Source organism: Polistes fuscatus, unplaced genomic scaffold (genome assembly GCF_010416935.1).
Source record: "Polistes fuscatus isolate 324 unplaced genomic scaffold, CU_Pfus_HIC Scaffold3, whole genome shotgun sequence".
NCBI lineage: Eukaryota > Metazoa > Arthropoda > Insecta > Hymenoptera > Vespidae > Polistes > Polistes fuscatus.
Genome location: NW_025113107.1, coordinates 15,917,142 through 15,928,580, shown reverse-complemented (window position 1 = coordinate 15,928,580; position 11,439 = coordinate 15,917,142). Strand labels below are relative to the sequence as shown.

At 30.4% G+C, this 11,439-nt stretch overlaps 5 protein-coding genes across 5 annotated transcripts; 1 reads left to right on the top strand and 4 right to left on the bottom strand.

The window, feature by feature from the left end:
* Nucleotides 1-79: 79 nt before the first annotated feature.
* LOC122519579 lies at nucleotides 80-1,906 on the bottom strand. Its single transcript, XM_043639135.1, has 5 exons — nucleotides 1,681-1,906; nucleotides 1,246-1,549; nucleotides 1,005-1,166; nucleotides 514-919; nucleotides 80-415 (listed from the first exon to the last, which is right to left on the bottom strand). The coding sequence occupies exons 1-5, from the start codon at nucleotides 1,794-1,796 to the stop codon at nucleotides 315-317; spliced, it is 1,089 nt and encodes a 362-aa protein (XP_043495070.1). The 5' UTR covers nucleotides 1,797-1,906; the 3' UTR covers nucleotides 80-314.
* Nucleotides 1,907-2,070: 164 nt separating this feature from the next.
* Nucleotides 2,071-3,763, bottom strand: LOC122519581 (spindle and kinetochore-associated protein 1-like). Its single transcript, XM_043639142.1, has 4 exons — nucleotides 3,174-3,763; nucleotides 2,978-3,099; nucleotides 2,424-2,898; nucleotides 2,071-2,306 (listed from the first exon to the last, which is right to left on the bottom strand). Exons 1-4 carry the CDS (start codon nucleotides 3,259-3,261, stop codon nucleotides 2,152-2,154), a joined length of 840 nt encoding a protein of 279 aa, XP_043495077.1. The 5' UTR covers nucleotides 3,262-3,763; the 3' UTR covers nucleotides 2,071-2,151.
* A 12-nt stretch (nucleotides 3,764-3,775) lies between these two features.
* On the top strand, nucleotides 3,776-8,671 carry LOC122519448. Its single transcript, XM_043638869.1, has 9 exons — nucleotides 3,776-4,781; nucleotides 4,890-5,170; nucleotides 5,248-5,440; nucleotides 5,514-5,628; nucleotides 5,713-5,905; nucleotides 7,211-7,308; nucleotides 7,752-8,007; nucleotides 8,112-8,301; nucleotides 8,377-8,671. Exons 1-9 carry the CDS (start codon nucleotides 3,990-3,992, stop codon nucleotides 8,653-8,655), a joined length of 2,397 nt encoding a protein of 798 aa, XP_043494804.1. The 5' UTR covers nucleotides 3,776-3,989; the 3' UTR covers nucleotides 8,656-8,671.
* On the bottom strand, nucleotides 6,029-6,915 carry LOC122519584. The gene is made up of 2 exons (XM_043639145.1): nucleotides 6,680-6,915; nucleotides 6,029-6,459 (listed from the first exon to the last, which is right to left on the bottom strand). The coding sequence occupies exons 1-2, from the start codon at nucleotides 6,739-6,741 to the stop codon at nucleotides 6,129-6,131; spliced, it is 393 nt and encodes a 130-aa protein (XP_043495080.1). The 5' UTR covers nucleotides 6,742-6,915; the 3' UTR covers nucleotides 6,029-6,128.
* Nucleotides 8,672-9,145: 474 nt separating the features above from the next.
* Nucleotides 9,146-10,402, bottom strand: LOC122519583 (thioredoxin, mitochondrial-like). The gene is made up of 3 exons (XM_043639144.1): nucleotides 10,038-10,402; nucleotides 9,774-9,897; nucleotides 9,146-9,682 (listed from the first exon to the last, which is right to left on the bottom strand). The coding sequence occupies exons 1-3, from the start codon at nucleotides 10,208-10,210 to the stop codon at nucleotides 9,569-9,571; spliced, it is 411 nt and encodes a 136-aa protein (XP_043495079.1). The 5' UTR covers nucleotides 10,211-10,402; the 3' UTR covers nucleotides 9,146-9,568.
* Nucleotides 10,403-11,439: the final 1,037 nt, after the last annotated feature.

Sequence of the window (11,439 nt, the reverse complement as noted above, 5' to 3'; positions counted from 1 at the left end):
TTTCTTTTCTCTTATATCTTCTTTCTTCTCTTTTATTTAATATTTACGATAGGATCCTTGAAAAACGAAGAAAAGGATATTTTGGTCTTTTCTCTCGGCGCGAGTCAGACGTAGACGATATTTTATTATATTTCTTCTTTTTTTTGTCTGCACTGAAATACATATTAATGAAAACGAACGACGGATACTACACGATCGATGGACATGCCCTATTTAATACGTTTATATCGATATATTAAGAATGGAGAAGAAATCGCAACGAAAGTATTTTATTATCCCGATCGATGTATTATTTGTAAGTATTTTGTCACGATTTATGTATCTTCTTCCCAAACGGTTTCCGTAAGGATAGCGATGTTATCCAATCCACGCATTGGTGCATACTCCAAAGTCCACATCATATTGGTAAATACCACTGTGCGATTAGAGACGAGAGAAAGGATTAGATTTTATAAGTGATACGTGATATTCGTAATTACTCGTAATGCAAAAACTTGGATCCGAGATACTCACGCATCTCTCCCTGATGCAAATCGGCAACGAGTTCGGGGCAAGAACTATTGCATGGATTTATCGGCGTTAATCGCAATTGAGTTGCACCGCGAAGCTGTGCCAAAGCTATCAACCCAGAATCTAGCTCGACTTTTTTGTAGCTAGGACTGTTGTAGTCCGATGACATAAGGACCCAATTGAAGTGTGCCGGCGAGACCGTGCTCGAGAGGAAGTAAGGTCTTTGATAATATTTTCTCAATACTTTAACGGCATTGATGTCACAATTTTGCCAATGCACGAACCACTTGGCAACTTCTGGCGAGTGTACTCGACGCAAAAAAGCTGCTAAATCGGACGAGCCCATTCTTAAGTTGGACGTTAGAGCACATGGGACCGTTTCCATCAATCTCTCGTTCTCCAAGTAAAGCTAATCGAATCATCCGAAAATTGATTATCTGATGAAAATGATTTGACGATCAAAGCAATCGATTATCTTTTATTTGTCTACTTACATGAGTTATATTATCAAACCAGAAGTAATCCGTATTCATGACCGCCCATGTGTCCATCGCATCGGTGATAATCGCTGGGGCATCCCGGCTGAGATAATTGTCAACGAGGCTAAGATATCTTACGTCCGATAAACGATCGATCGTTTCTAGGGCTTCGCAGGTCTTCGAACGCATAAGTGTACGTCAAAATATATCAATAATTTACTTGAAACAATAATCATAGTCACGGTATTTTACCTACCACGCAATCTTCTTCGGTGATCGTGTAATCGTTATAGAAGGGATTATTGATCATGCAATTTTCGTAATAAAGAGGTTGCCAGTTCCAGATTGGTAATACTTTGATTAATAATAAACGGCTAAGAGCAGTAAAGTGAGTTCCAACGAAATCAAGTTGGGCTGCAAGACAGGCCAAGGTACCAAGCACAACGAGTATCAGAGTACCACGAAAAACGAGTTGCAACCATGAACGGCGCATTGCCGCTACCAGAGGTTGACAAATAATATCCATTTCTTCCTCGGTAAAACCAGCTTGCTGACAATATCTGTAAACATAGATACAGGAGAATGAAAGATACAAACTTGGTTTCAGATTTTTACTATCACGTTTATTAAAATGTATCAACGTTCTGGATGACGAGATTAAAAACACAAATGTATAAGTAAAAACAATTACTTGTAAAATGAATTTAACTCGTCATCGATCAATCTTAGCTTTTCCGAGTGGCTCATTTCGTGTTGTTCTTTCGCGTACGCTTTACGCGGTTGTTTCACACACTTGCTACTCGACATTTTCTCCCTTTTTTTCGCGAGATCTTCCGTATTTACGCGATATATCTCGTAGCTCCGAAAAAGCGTGAAAGAAAGCGACAGGGAACTACTGTAGCCGACGATGCCGAGCAAAATTATATTAGAAGCGCACGCGCTCGAGCTTTCTCCATTCCCTGCTCACCCCTTTCAATGAGTATCGATCCTCGAACGAGCGCGGGATATTGTCTTCGTCGTTTTCAAAAATCTTTCATCAGCTCTCGCATCAAAATTGTCTTCAATGATGATTCCGTCCATTTAATCATAATTGCGGATTAATTATTCTATTTAAATGAGATGAGAATGACGATACATTAGTATAACAGTGAAAATAACAGTATTAAGGCAAGACGATATAATACAATTCTTTTTGTAATCTGTATTCGCGTATTCGTTTACAGTGGCGCAATGCCATCATCAGCTTTAATGCCAATCTATCTAATTTAGTTCTTACGTATCTCTCGTAATCTTCCGCTGTGAAAAAGTATTTACATTCTGAAATTAAAATATAATTAAATATTTAAATTTGGAAAACGTAAATCATTAGTTAGTCTATGTAAATTTATTCAAAAATATTATGCGTGCATTTATTTATGATCAGAAACTACTCACCAGTGTTTTTGCATATAATATCTTGATTTTTATAATATAAATACAAATCAAGTTCCCCTTTTTTTCTAGCGACTGCCTTTCCAGCAAACAACAAAGAATATTTAGCTTTTAATACTTGATTTATAGAATTAATTAAGCCATTAATCATTTGCAAGGATTGCCTTCCAATCATATACTTTGGTAGTTTATCAAACTCTTCCCCTTTAAGTAAAGATATTTTTGGATATTCTGGTTCGTTAAAAAGTGCCTTTTTACAATCCTTAATAGTAGATGCTTCAATATTTGGCGTATTAACAAAGTCCACAGTTTTCTCTGTATCATTGTTAATAATAAACGTATTAGGAGAAGCGTTGGAAATGGATTGCATTGACTCTTCCTTATTATTATTTGTATATGCGATTATCATTTCATGAGGAATATTATTATACATATCTATTATTTTTTCATTCAAATGTTGACACAAAGATAAAATCTCCTATATAATTGCATATGAATAAATATTATTATCTGTCAAATATATATATACATAACTTGAAATATATATTCTCATTTACCTGAAAAGAGCTATTTTTTTCTTTCAATCTGTCTAAATATTTTTTTAAGATACAGATTTTATTAGAGATATCAACAATAGAGTCTCGAATAAACATGACGACCTCCTTTAAATTTTTGCTACCTAAGTGTAATACAATTGAAAAAATTAATTACAATTAGACTTACTTAATAAATAATACAATAAATTGACGTTACTTTTTAAGAATGCTGTTTCCATTTGAAGTTGGTCTAGTAAATTGCTTAGCTTTTCAAGCAAGCTTTCTACACTTAATTCAGATTCCATTTGATTCAGAATTTAAACACTTTCCTCAGAAAATAACGAATATGATAAAATATTTGAATTTCCTAAACCTAGAAGTAAAAAACTAGATAAGAAAGGTGAACAGCGCTATATAAATTGTTTTACAATAAAGGCTCACATCCCTATAGATGGCAGCTCAAATGATTTAGTTTGTCCACAAATATCATTAACAATTTGATCATTTAAAAAATATATGATGAAAAAAGGATTCTCGTTGATCTTTATTTGAATTACATAAAAAGAGAATGAATAAACGTTCAATCGGATTAATAATTTCGATGCGATTTCACTTTTTAAACGGTTCTTTACCATACAGAGCTTTCCCTCTATATGCTTGCTTATACCATAACGTATAACCTAATATAACATAACAGAAGAGATGGTGCGCGACTAGAGCGCCACAAAATGATACGATGCTGGCGCAGCCACTTGGCAAAATATTGCTTTTACAAGTAATGCTTTTAAATTACGCGGTACGCGTGACAATAGATAACGAAATGATGCAAGTTTAATAAAGTTGCATTCAATTTATTCGTATTGCTTTTAATTTTTTCAGAAATATTTGTTGTAGGAATGTTTTCGTTGTAAAATAAACGCTGAGATTGTAAAATTACTCCACAAATGAGCTGTAATAATGTACTCGAGTAATAATATTATATAAATATCGTATTGTCTTGTATACGTAATACGATGTTAATACTTCAAATACAATGAAGTTGTTAATTTTTATTCCGCAAACTTTTAACGCCGAGAAACCTGGCTATGTGTTTGGTAAAATTATATATGACAAGCATAGGGATATAAAGAAATATTATATTATTGCTATTTGCGAAAAAGATGTCATTGAAATAAACAAATCTGTTAACCTTATTGGTTATTACTACAATACAAATTATATTACCGAAAATCTAGACAAAAAGTGCATGGATTGGATGAATATTTATCTTGTTGCAGTTAATTCATCGTGTAATACCAATTACTATTACTGCATAGAAAATATAATTAGTAATAACAGGAAAATTAGTCTATCGTCTAATTCTATGGTCATAATAATTTATGATTTATTAGCTTTGCAAGAGACTGAACTATTTGCTTCTAAAACAACTTCAAACGATCACTTTTATGAACTAATGAGAATATTACAAACGGAGGAAGTTAAACATAGCATCAAAGTGAAATCTAAATTAGATTCCATAAAAGAAACTGTCATTCACTATTATACATTTTTCTGTTTGATTCCGATTCTTTTTTTTCTAAACATGACTAATAAATTACTACCAGTATTAAAATATTCATCATTGGGAATACATTTAAATGGATGGTTGGAAAACGTTAAATGGATTTTGATAAATATAATACAAAAGAAAAGAATTACCTTGAAAACGGGCAATTATATCGTTGCAACAATTATAGATATTTTATTGGGTATAATAGTCTTAAAAATGTCGTTATGTTACTTTAACGATATATCACCATCTCAAGTATTGTTAAAGAATGCAGAGGCAAGTGTTATTGGTACATATATACTCGTTTTTTTGCTTTTCCTTTTTTATAAATTATATATCTACGCATATCTATATACATATATATGTATCGTATTAAACTTACAGAAAGTAGTGGAATCGTTGAAAAATTTGATTCAGTGGTTAATGGGCGCTCCGGCTGGCTTAAAATTAAATTATGCATTTAATAATATGCTTGGAAAATTTTTCCTGTATCATATACACCTATGGTGGACATTTCTAATATTTATGACACCTGTAATGGATTTTGCATTTGAAGTATTATTATTATTTGGAAGGCTCGGCGTTACTTTCCAAATATCTATAGCATCCGATCTTTTAGCGCTTATTAGTTTCCATACGTATTGCATTTATGTTTATGCAGCAAGGTATGAAAGTATTAATATATTCGTGTTCCAAATTATAAGTTTTATAAATAAGATAATTATTACAATGAACATTGCAGGCTCTTTAATATTCAATTAAATGCACTCACATCTCTATTTAGACTGTTTTTGGGAAAAAAGAAAAATCCTTTACGAGAAAGAGTGGATTCTTGCCAATATAAGCCGGATCAACTATTTGTTGGGACTTTATTATTCACTATTCTTCTATTTCTTATACCAACAACATGGGTGTATTACACAGTTTTTACTACGGTAAATAGATAATTTTTATTAGCATTATTACTTGGTTAGCAATTACTAATATCTTCATATTTATATAATTCAGCTTAGACTTTTGCTGACTGGTTTTAGCGGACTTTTAGCCAAATTAAGACTTTATATACAAATTATGCCTGTCTATGCATATATTAAGTGGTTATTTAATTCTTACTGTACACGTAGTAAGTAATTAACGAAATTTACGTTTATATTGTATAATAATATACATATAGTTTCAAAAATTTAATAAATATCTACAATTTTAGGTAGCATTTATATCAAATTACATTCGCAACAATCAGAGAGCGATATGACAATAACTTTGTGGATGACAATGGTCACATCTTCGTGGGGTCAAACATGGACAAACTGTGTTATAGATACTATAGCTTATCAACCATCTATTAAATGGAGCGAAATATTAAACAGTATAATATGGGGACAATTAATTTACCCATTGTAGAAGATTATTATAAAAAGGAAATCAATATGAATGGCAATACGTAATAAGAAATTTTTACTATTTTGTATGTTTCTTAATTGGAAGATTTTTGTAAATTTATGCGAATAAATTTATTTATATAAGTTCAATAATTATCTATTTATTAATTAACTTTAGAAGAGAAAAAGAAAATACTACATAATTAACTACTATTTACTATTAACGTTATGGTATTTAAAATTAGGTTGTTTTGGGATACACCGCAGGTGTATTGGACGTATCAATTCCTGGTATGATCTCTGATAACGGTCTTTCCAAAATTAAATCTACATCATTCTCTTCTCTTAAAATAAAAAAATAAATCATAAAAATAGATAGACTAATAAATATTATATTACTTTCGTATGGATGTCTATTTATATTAGGATTACGCGTCTCAGCAGCAAGCCAAGTTGCTGCTTTCGACGTCGAATACTTGATAGGTTCATCTACATTTTCTTCGTCTACAGTTTTATTTTCCGACGATGCTTTCCTATTGCTTTGAAGAAGTACGTTGCAAAGACTAGTTTGTCTGAAATCCAAATATTTTTACATTATGCAAAAAAGAAAAATACTTAACCAAAATAGAAAGAATTAATTAATTAATCAATTATGTTTATACTACTCCATTTCAGTTCATTTTACTTAAAATAGAATATTAAAAGACAATATTTATTGCTTTGAATGTATAATGCTATAACCTATAAATTAAAAATAACCTAATATTAATAAAAATAAACACACCATATTACCTTGCTAAAAAACTCCTTTTGCATTGATTCAGGAGGCTTACTTTCACTAATTGCGTTAACATTTTAATGATAACTGAATATTTTTTTGATCGACTATCTATTAATGTTAATTATTTTAATATAATTGACAAGCTGATGTAAGTTTTGTAAATGTTACAAATTGTATATACATAAGCTTAACATTCTTTTTTTTTTAAATTTAACACGTCTTCAAAAGTTATTTATAAAATAAACATATAATACATACGATAGAATAAATAAGAAAATAAGTCACACGCACAGGAATTATTATAAATGATACTACTGGTAGTTTTTCCTAATTGGATTGTACAGGTTTAAGCGCACGCGCTAACACGAGCTATGAATTCGGACAGTCGTTGGCACATGCTCCGGTAACATATCTCAATTTTACCTAGATCATTAATACATTTTATCGTAAATACTCTTTAATTTTTACTTACAACTAATCGCCGATTCGTATTAACTGTTTTCTAGCCCCTGCTGAACTTATTCATATGTAATATAATTTTTTTATCAACGCATTATGGGTTTTGAGAATACATCCAATTTTGGGGTTAGAAAATCCAAATCACGAAAGCGTACGAAAATTCGAAACGAAATATTAGAAGGTAAAACGGTATTTTTGATGAATTCCTAAATGTGACATCGTGTATTTATATTATTTAATGTAATACGATAGATTTGAAAAAAAAAAATCAGTTTTTTGTGCCTTCGAATAACATTATTATAAAAAAATGTAGAGAAAGAAATATAGTAACGTTTTATTTACAAAAAAATGGTTAGAAGTGATAAGTGATTTTATTATACGTATTACTTGGAAAAGAGAAAGTGAAAGTGAAAATAAATACGATTTTTGTACTTGATTTTTGTACGCATCGTCTTTGATTGTAAGGAATGGTTCGTTTATCGTAAAACAATTACATTAATTGTAAATAATTTTATATTGATAGTAGAGATATTAGTACTTTTAATAATAAAAGTCAAAATAAGTAGTTTTCTATATATTCAATATCATATAACATGGATAATTAATATATTTATTCATCAACAGATAACAAATCTCAAGCAAATTCTGATACAAATATAGCCAAGAGTAGCGATGATGAAACAGGAGAATCTAATGAAGCTATTCTGGAGAGAGCGCAACAAAGGCCACGTAAATGCAAAATTTCTAAAAATGGTCTTAATCACAAAGCAATCAAGAGAACGATAGAAGAACTTGGAGGTACCGACATATTGCAGAAGAATTCAAGCGATATTGAATTATCGACCGAAGACAAAATGTCTAAACGTCAGAAACGTGGAAGGTAAAAGAAATAATATTTTAATGAATCTCCTAATAGATTATAATATTATTCATAGCAAGATTTATTGACCATAATTTGTATTTTAATTTGTATTTGTATTTTAGTACTGCACTCATTGAGAGTAATAAAAGTATAGAAGATTTGAATACTAATGTTTCGGAAGAAAGTGCGAAGAATACAAAAACACTTTCAAAACGAAGAATAAAAAAAGAAAAGGCTGAACAAAGAGAAGCAGAAAAGCGACAAGCTACTAAAGTAGAAGCAACTCAAAGAGCACTCACTTACGTTAAGAAGGTAGAAAAGTATTCCAAATAATGTATGGACCGGTTAAGTATTGGATCTTATTTGCAGATTATTTTTCATTTTTAGTGGAAATATTCAAGAAGCGAATGGAAATTTGAAAAAATAAGGCAGATATGGTTAATGGATAATTTACTTGACGATACTCTTATCCCCGATGAAGTATTTCCAATAGTGTTAGAGTACTTTGAAGGCTGCAAAGGTATGGCCAGAGAACAACTTTTGAAGAAAGGTATGGATGTTGTACGAATTGCGGAAGAAAATATAAAAAAGAAAACTGAGACTATAGAATCTGTACCATATAAGAGAGCTAGATTACTTTTGCAAGCATTACCAACTGAAACATAATAAATATTAGCAAGTATTCAGTTATAAGAATTTTAATTATTTATCAATAATTAAAGATTTTCATAAAATCAGAATAATTACATTTGTATGTAATTAAATAATAATTATGGTAAATATATATTTTAAAGTGATAAATGAATTATGTAAAATATAGGTTTAATTAACTATAGTGAGATCAAGCATTAGTATTTTGAATTTTAATTTATATTAGTTATTATTGATGATTGTTTATATATTAAAATTCATATCTCTCTAAATGTTCCTGTTATATCTATATACTTGAACGTATACAAAAATATCAAATTGTACGTTATATCATATTAATAAATTTTAAATATATTCCATTCTACAATAGCGCGTAGATGAATTTAAGTAAGCCACGATTGTATATAAGAAAACAAAGTGATTTTATGGTAAAGTCAATTTATATATTACAAGAGAAAGATTTATTTAATTATTCTCAATATCTTTTCATTTTTTTTACATATAATTTTTGCTAAGTCAAATACACAATATAATTGTTAATACAACTTTAAAGTTGTTTGAAGATATATTACACATTCCCTGTCTATTATTTATAGAAGAAACAATTTTTTTTTAAGAAAATTAGTTCAATACGCGCTTATTTTCCACTTGGACTAAAGATGATCAATAAAAAGGCATAGAAAAATCATTTGAAATGTTATGAATATATTAAATAATGAAATTTCTCCTTTCCTTCTTTCAATTATTAAATTCTACAATATGTCTAAGATACATAATAGACGTTAAAAGAAAGCACGGATTCTAATAAAAAATAGTCCAAGTTGAAAGGTATGTTTGTACTGTTTTTCTAGACATATATAACATGTGCCATGGCTATAAAAAGCGATAACAGGATTGTACTATATATAACACTACATTATATTGTGTATTATTCTGCGTACTTGTTAACAAATTGTCTAAGTTTATCTGTATCTTGTAAACCGACAATTCTTTCCAGAACTTTTCCATCCTTCATTGCAATTAAGACAGGAACGCTGCCAACCTAAACGAAGTATTAAATGACTTTGTTAGAAGAAATGAAGTAAGGAAAGATACTAATTGTTCGTAGAACGACAAGGAAACAAATGACTAACTTCATAATCAAGAGCAAGATCACTGTTTTCATCGATGTCAACCTTAGCCAAAAGTACTTTCCCCTGTTTTTCTGCGATCACCGATTCTAAACGAGGAGTCAACATGCGGCATGGGTTACACCACCTACAGAAAGACGAATGTTTTTCATAGTCCAATTAGTTGACATCTCTCTCTCTCTCTCTCCCTCTCTCTTACAAAGAATATATTTTATTGTAAAAGAGAGATTTAGAAAATAGATAATAGCATTATTTATTGTTACTTACGTCGCGAAAAAATCGACGATCACAGGCACTTTAGAATTTTTCACACGTTCGTCAAAATCTTTAGGATCTTGAATCTTAAAGGTCGCGGATATTGCATGTTCTTGTGCAGGCGCATTCGCTAAATTTCTGACGTTTAAATTCTTACGAATAGCTCTGATACCAACGCGCAACATTTTCTTCACTTTTTAATAGCAAAGTTGGTGTTTATTTCGAAATGCTCTTACTTACAATGCTTGGAAATTGTACTATTGATTTGGCGCGTTAGAAATTATTTTCATCAATTCCTATTCACTCCTCTTTTTTCGGACGAATGTGCAACCAGACGTAACGGTTATTTCAATGAATAATCATTTAGTATAGAGGTCGCATTCGATTTACGATACGAACAAAAAGTCCGGTAAAATCAAAGAATATAGAAGTATATAGAAGCTCACAAGTCTCCTTTTTTATCTAACCAGATTCATCTTAGTTACTACCGGGACCACCAGTAGACAATACAGTAAGAATACTAAAAATTAAATAATTACATTTAATTTTTAATGTATAAACTAGTGTGTGTGCCTTCAAAAATGCATTTATATATATACTTTTAAAAATAGTCATTTAAGGCGTTCAAATAGAAGGAAATCTCAAAAGTTTATTATTAAATCAAACGATTTGAAATAATCGTGTACGTGTGAGAAGCCTGCATTCATAAAATATAGTGCATGTCGAAAAAATTTATGTTTCGCGTGTCTGTACGACGAATATTTTAATTTTTATATAATTATTTTAATGCACCTGCGTAGTGATGACTTCGAGGGTAAAATGTTCCTGTAATGTAAGTAGAGTGCATTAGAATATTAAAATAATTGTTAATTAATCGATGCAAGCGTCTATTGTTGTCTAAAAGATCGGAATATATGATCCCCTTCGAAATCCACCGTTGAAATGAGACGTTGTCCTCTATCAAATTACTTTTATTGAAAGTTGTTTATATGACTTTCCGAACGTTGCGCATGTGTATAAAGAGAATCTTACATCTAATACATAAAATTTAAGATTGTAACGTTCTGATTTTAATATTTTACCTTCGAATTCACCACTGCGCAGGAGCGATTAAATAATTACATAAAAATGATAAAAATGCTAAAATCGGAATGTTACAATCTTAAATTTTATGTATTAGAGGTATAATTCCCTTTATACACATGCGCAACGTTCGGAAAGTCATATAAACAACTTTCAATAAAAGTACTTTCATAGAGGACAACGTCTCATTTCAACGGTGGATTTCGAAGGGGACGGTACATAGATCGTATACACCTAGCTTTTAGACAACAATAGACGCTTGCATCGATTAATTAACAATTATTTTAATATTCTAATGCACTCTACCTACATTACAGGAACATTTTACCGT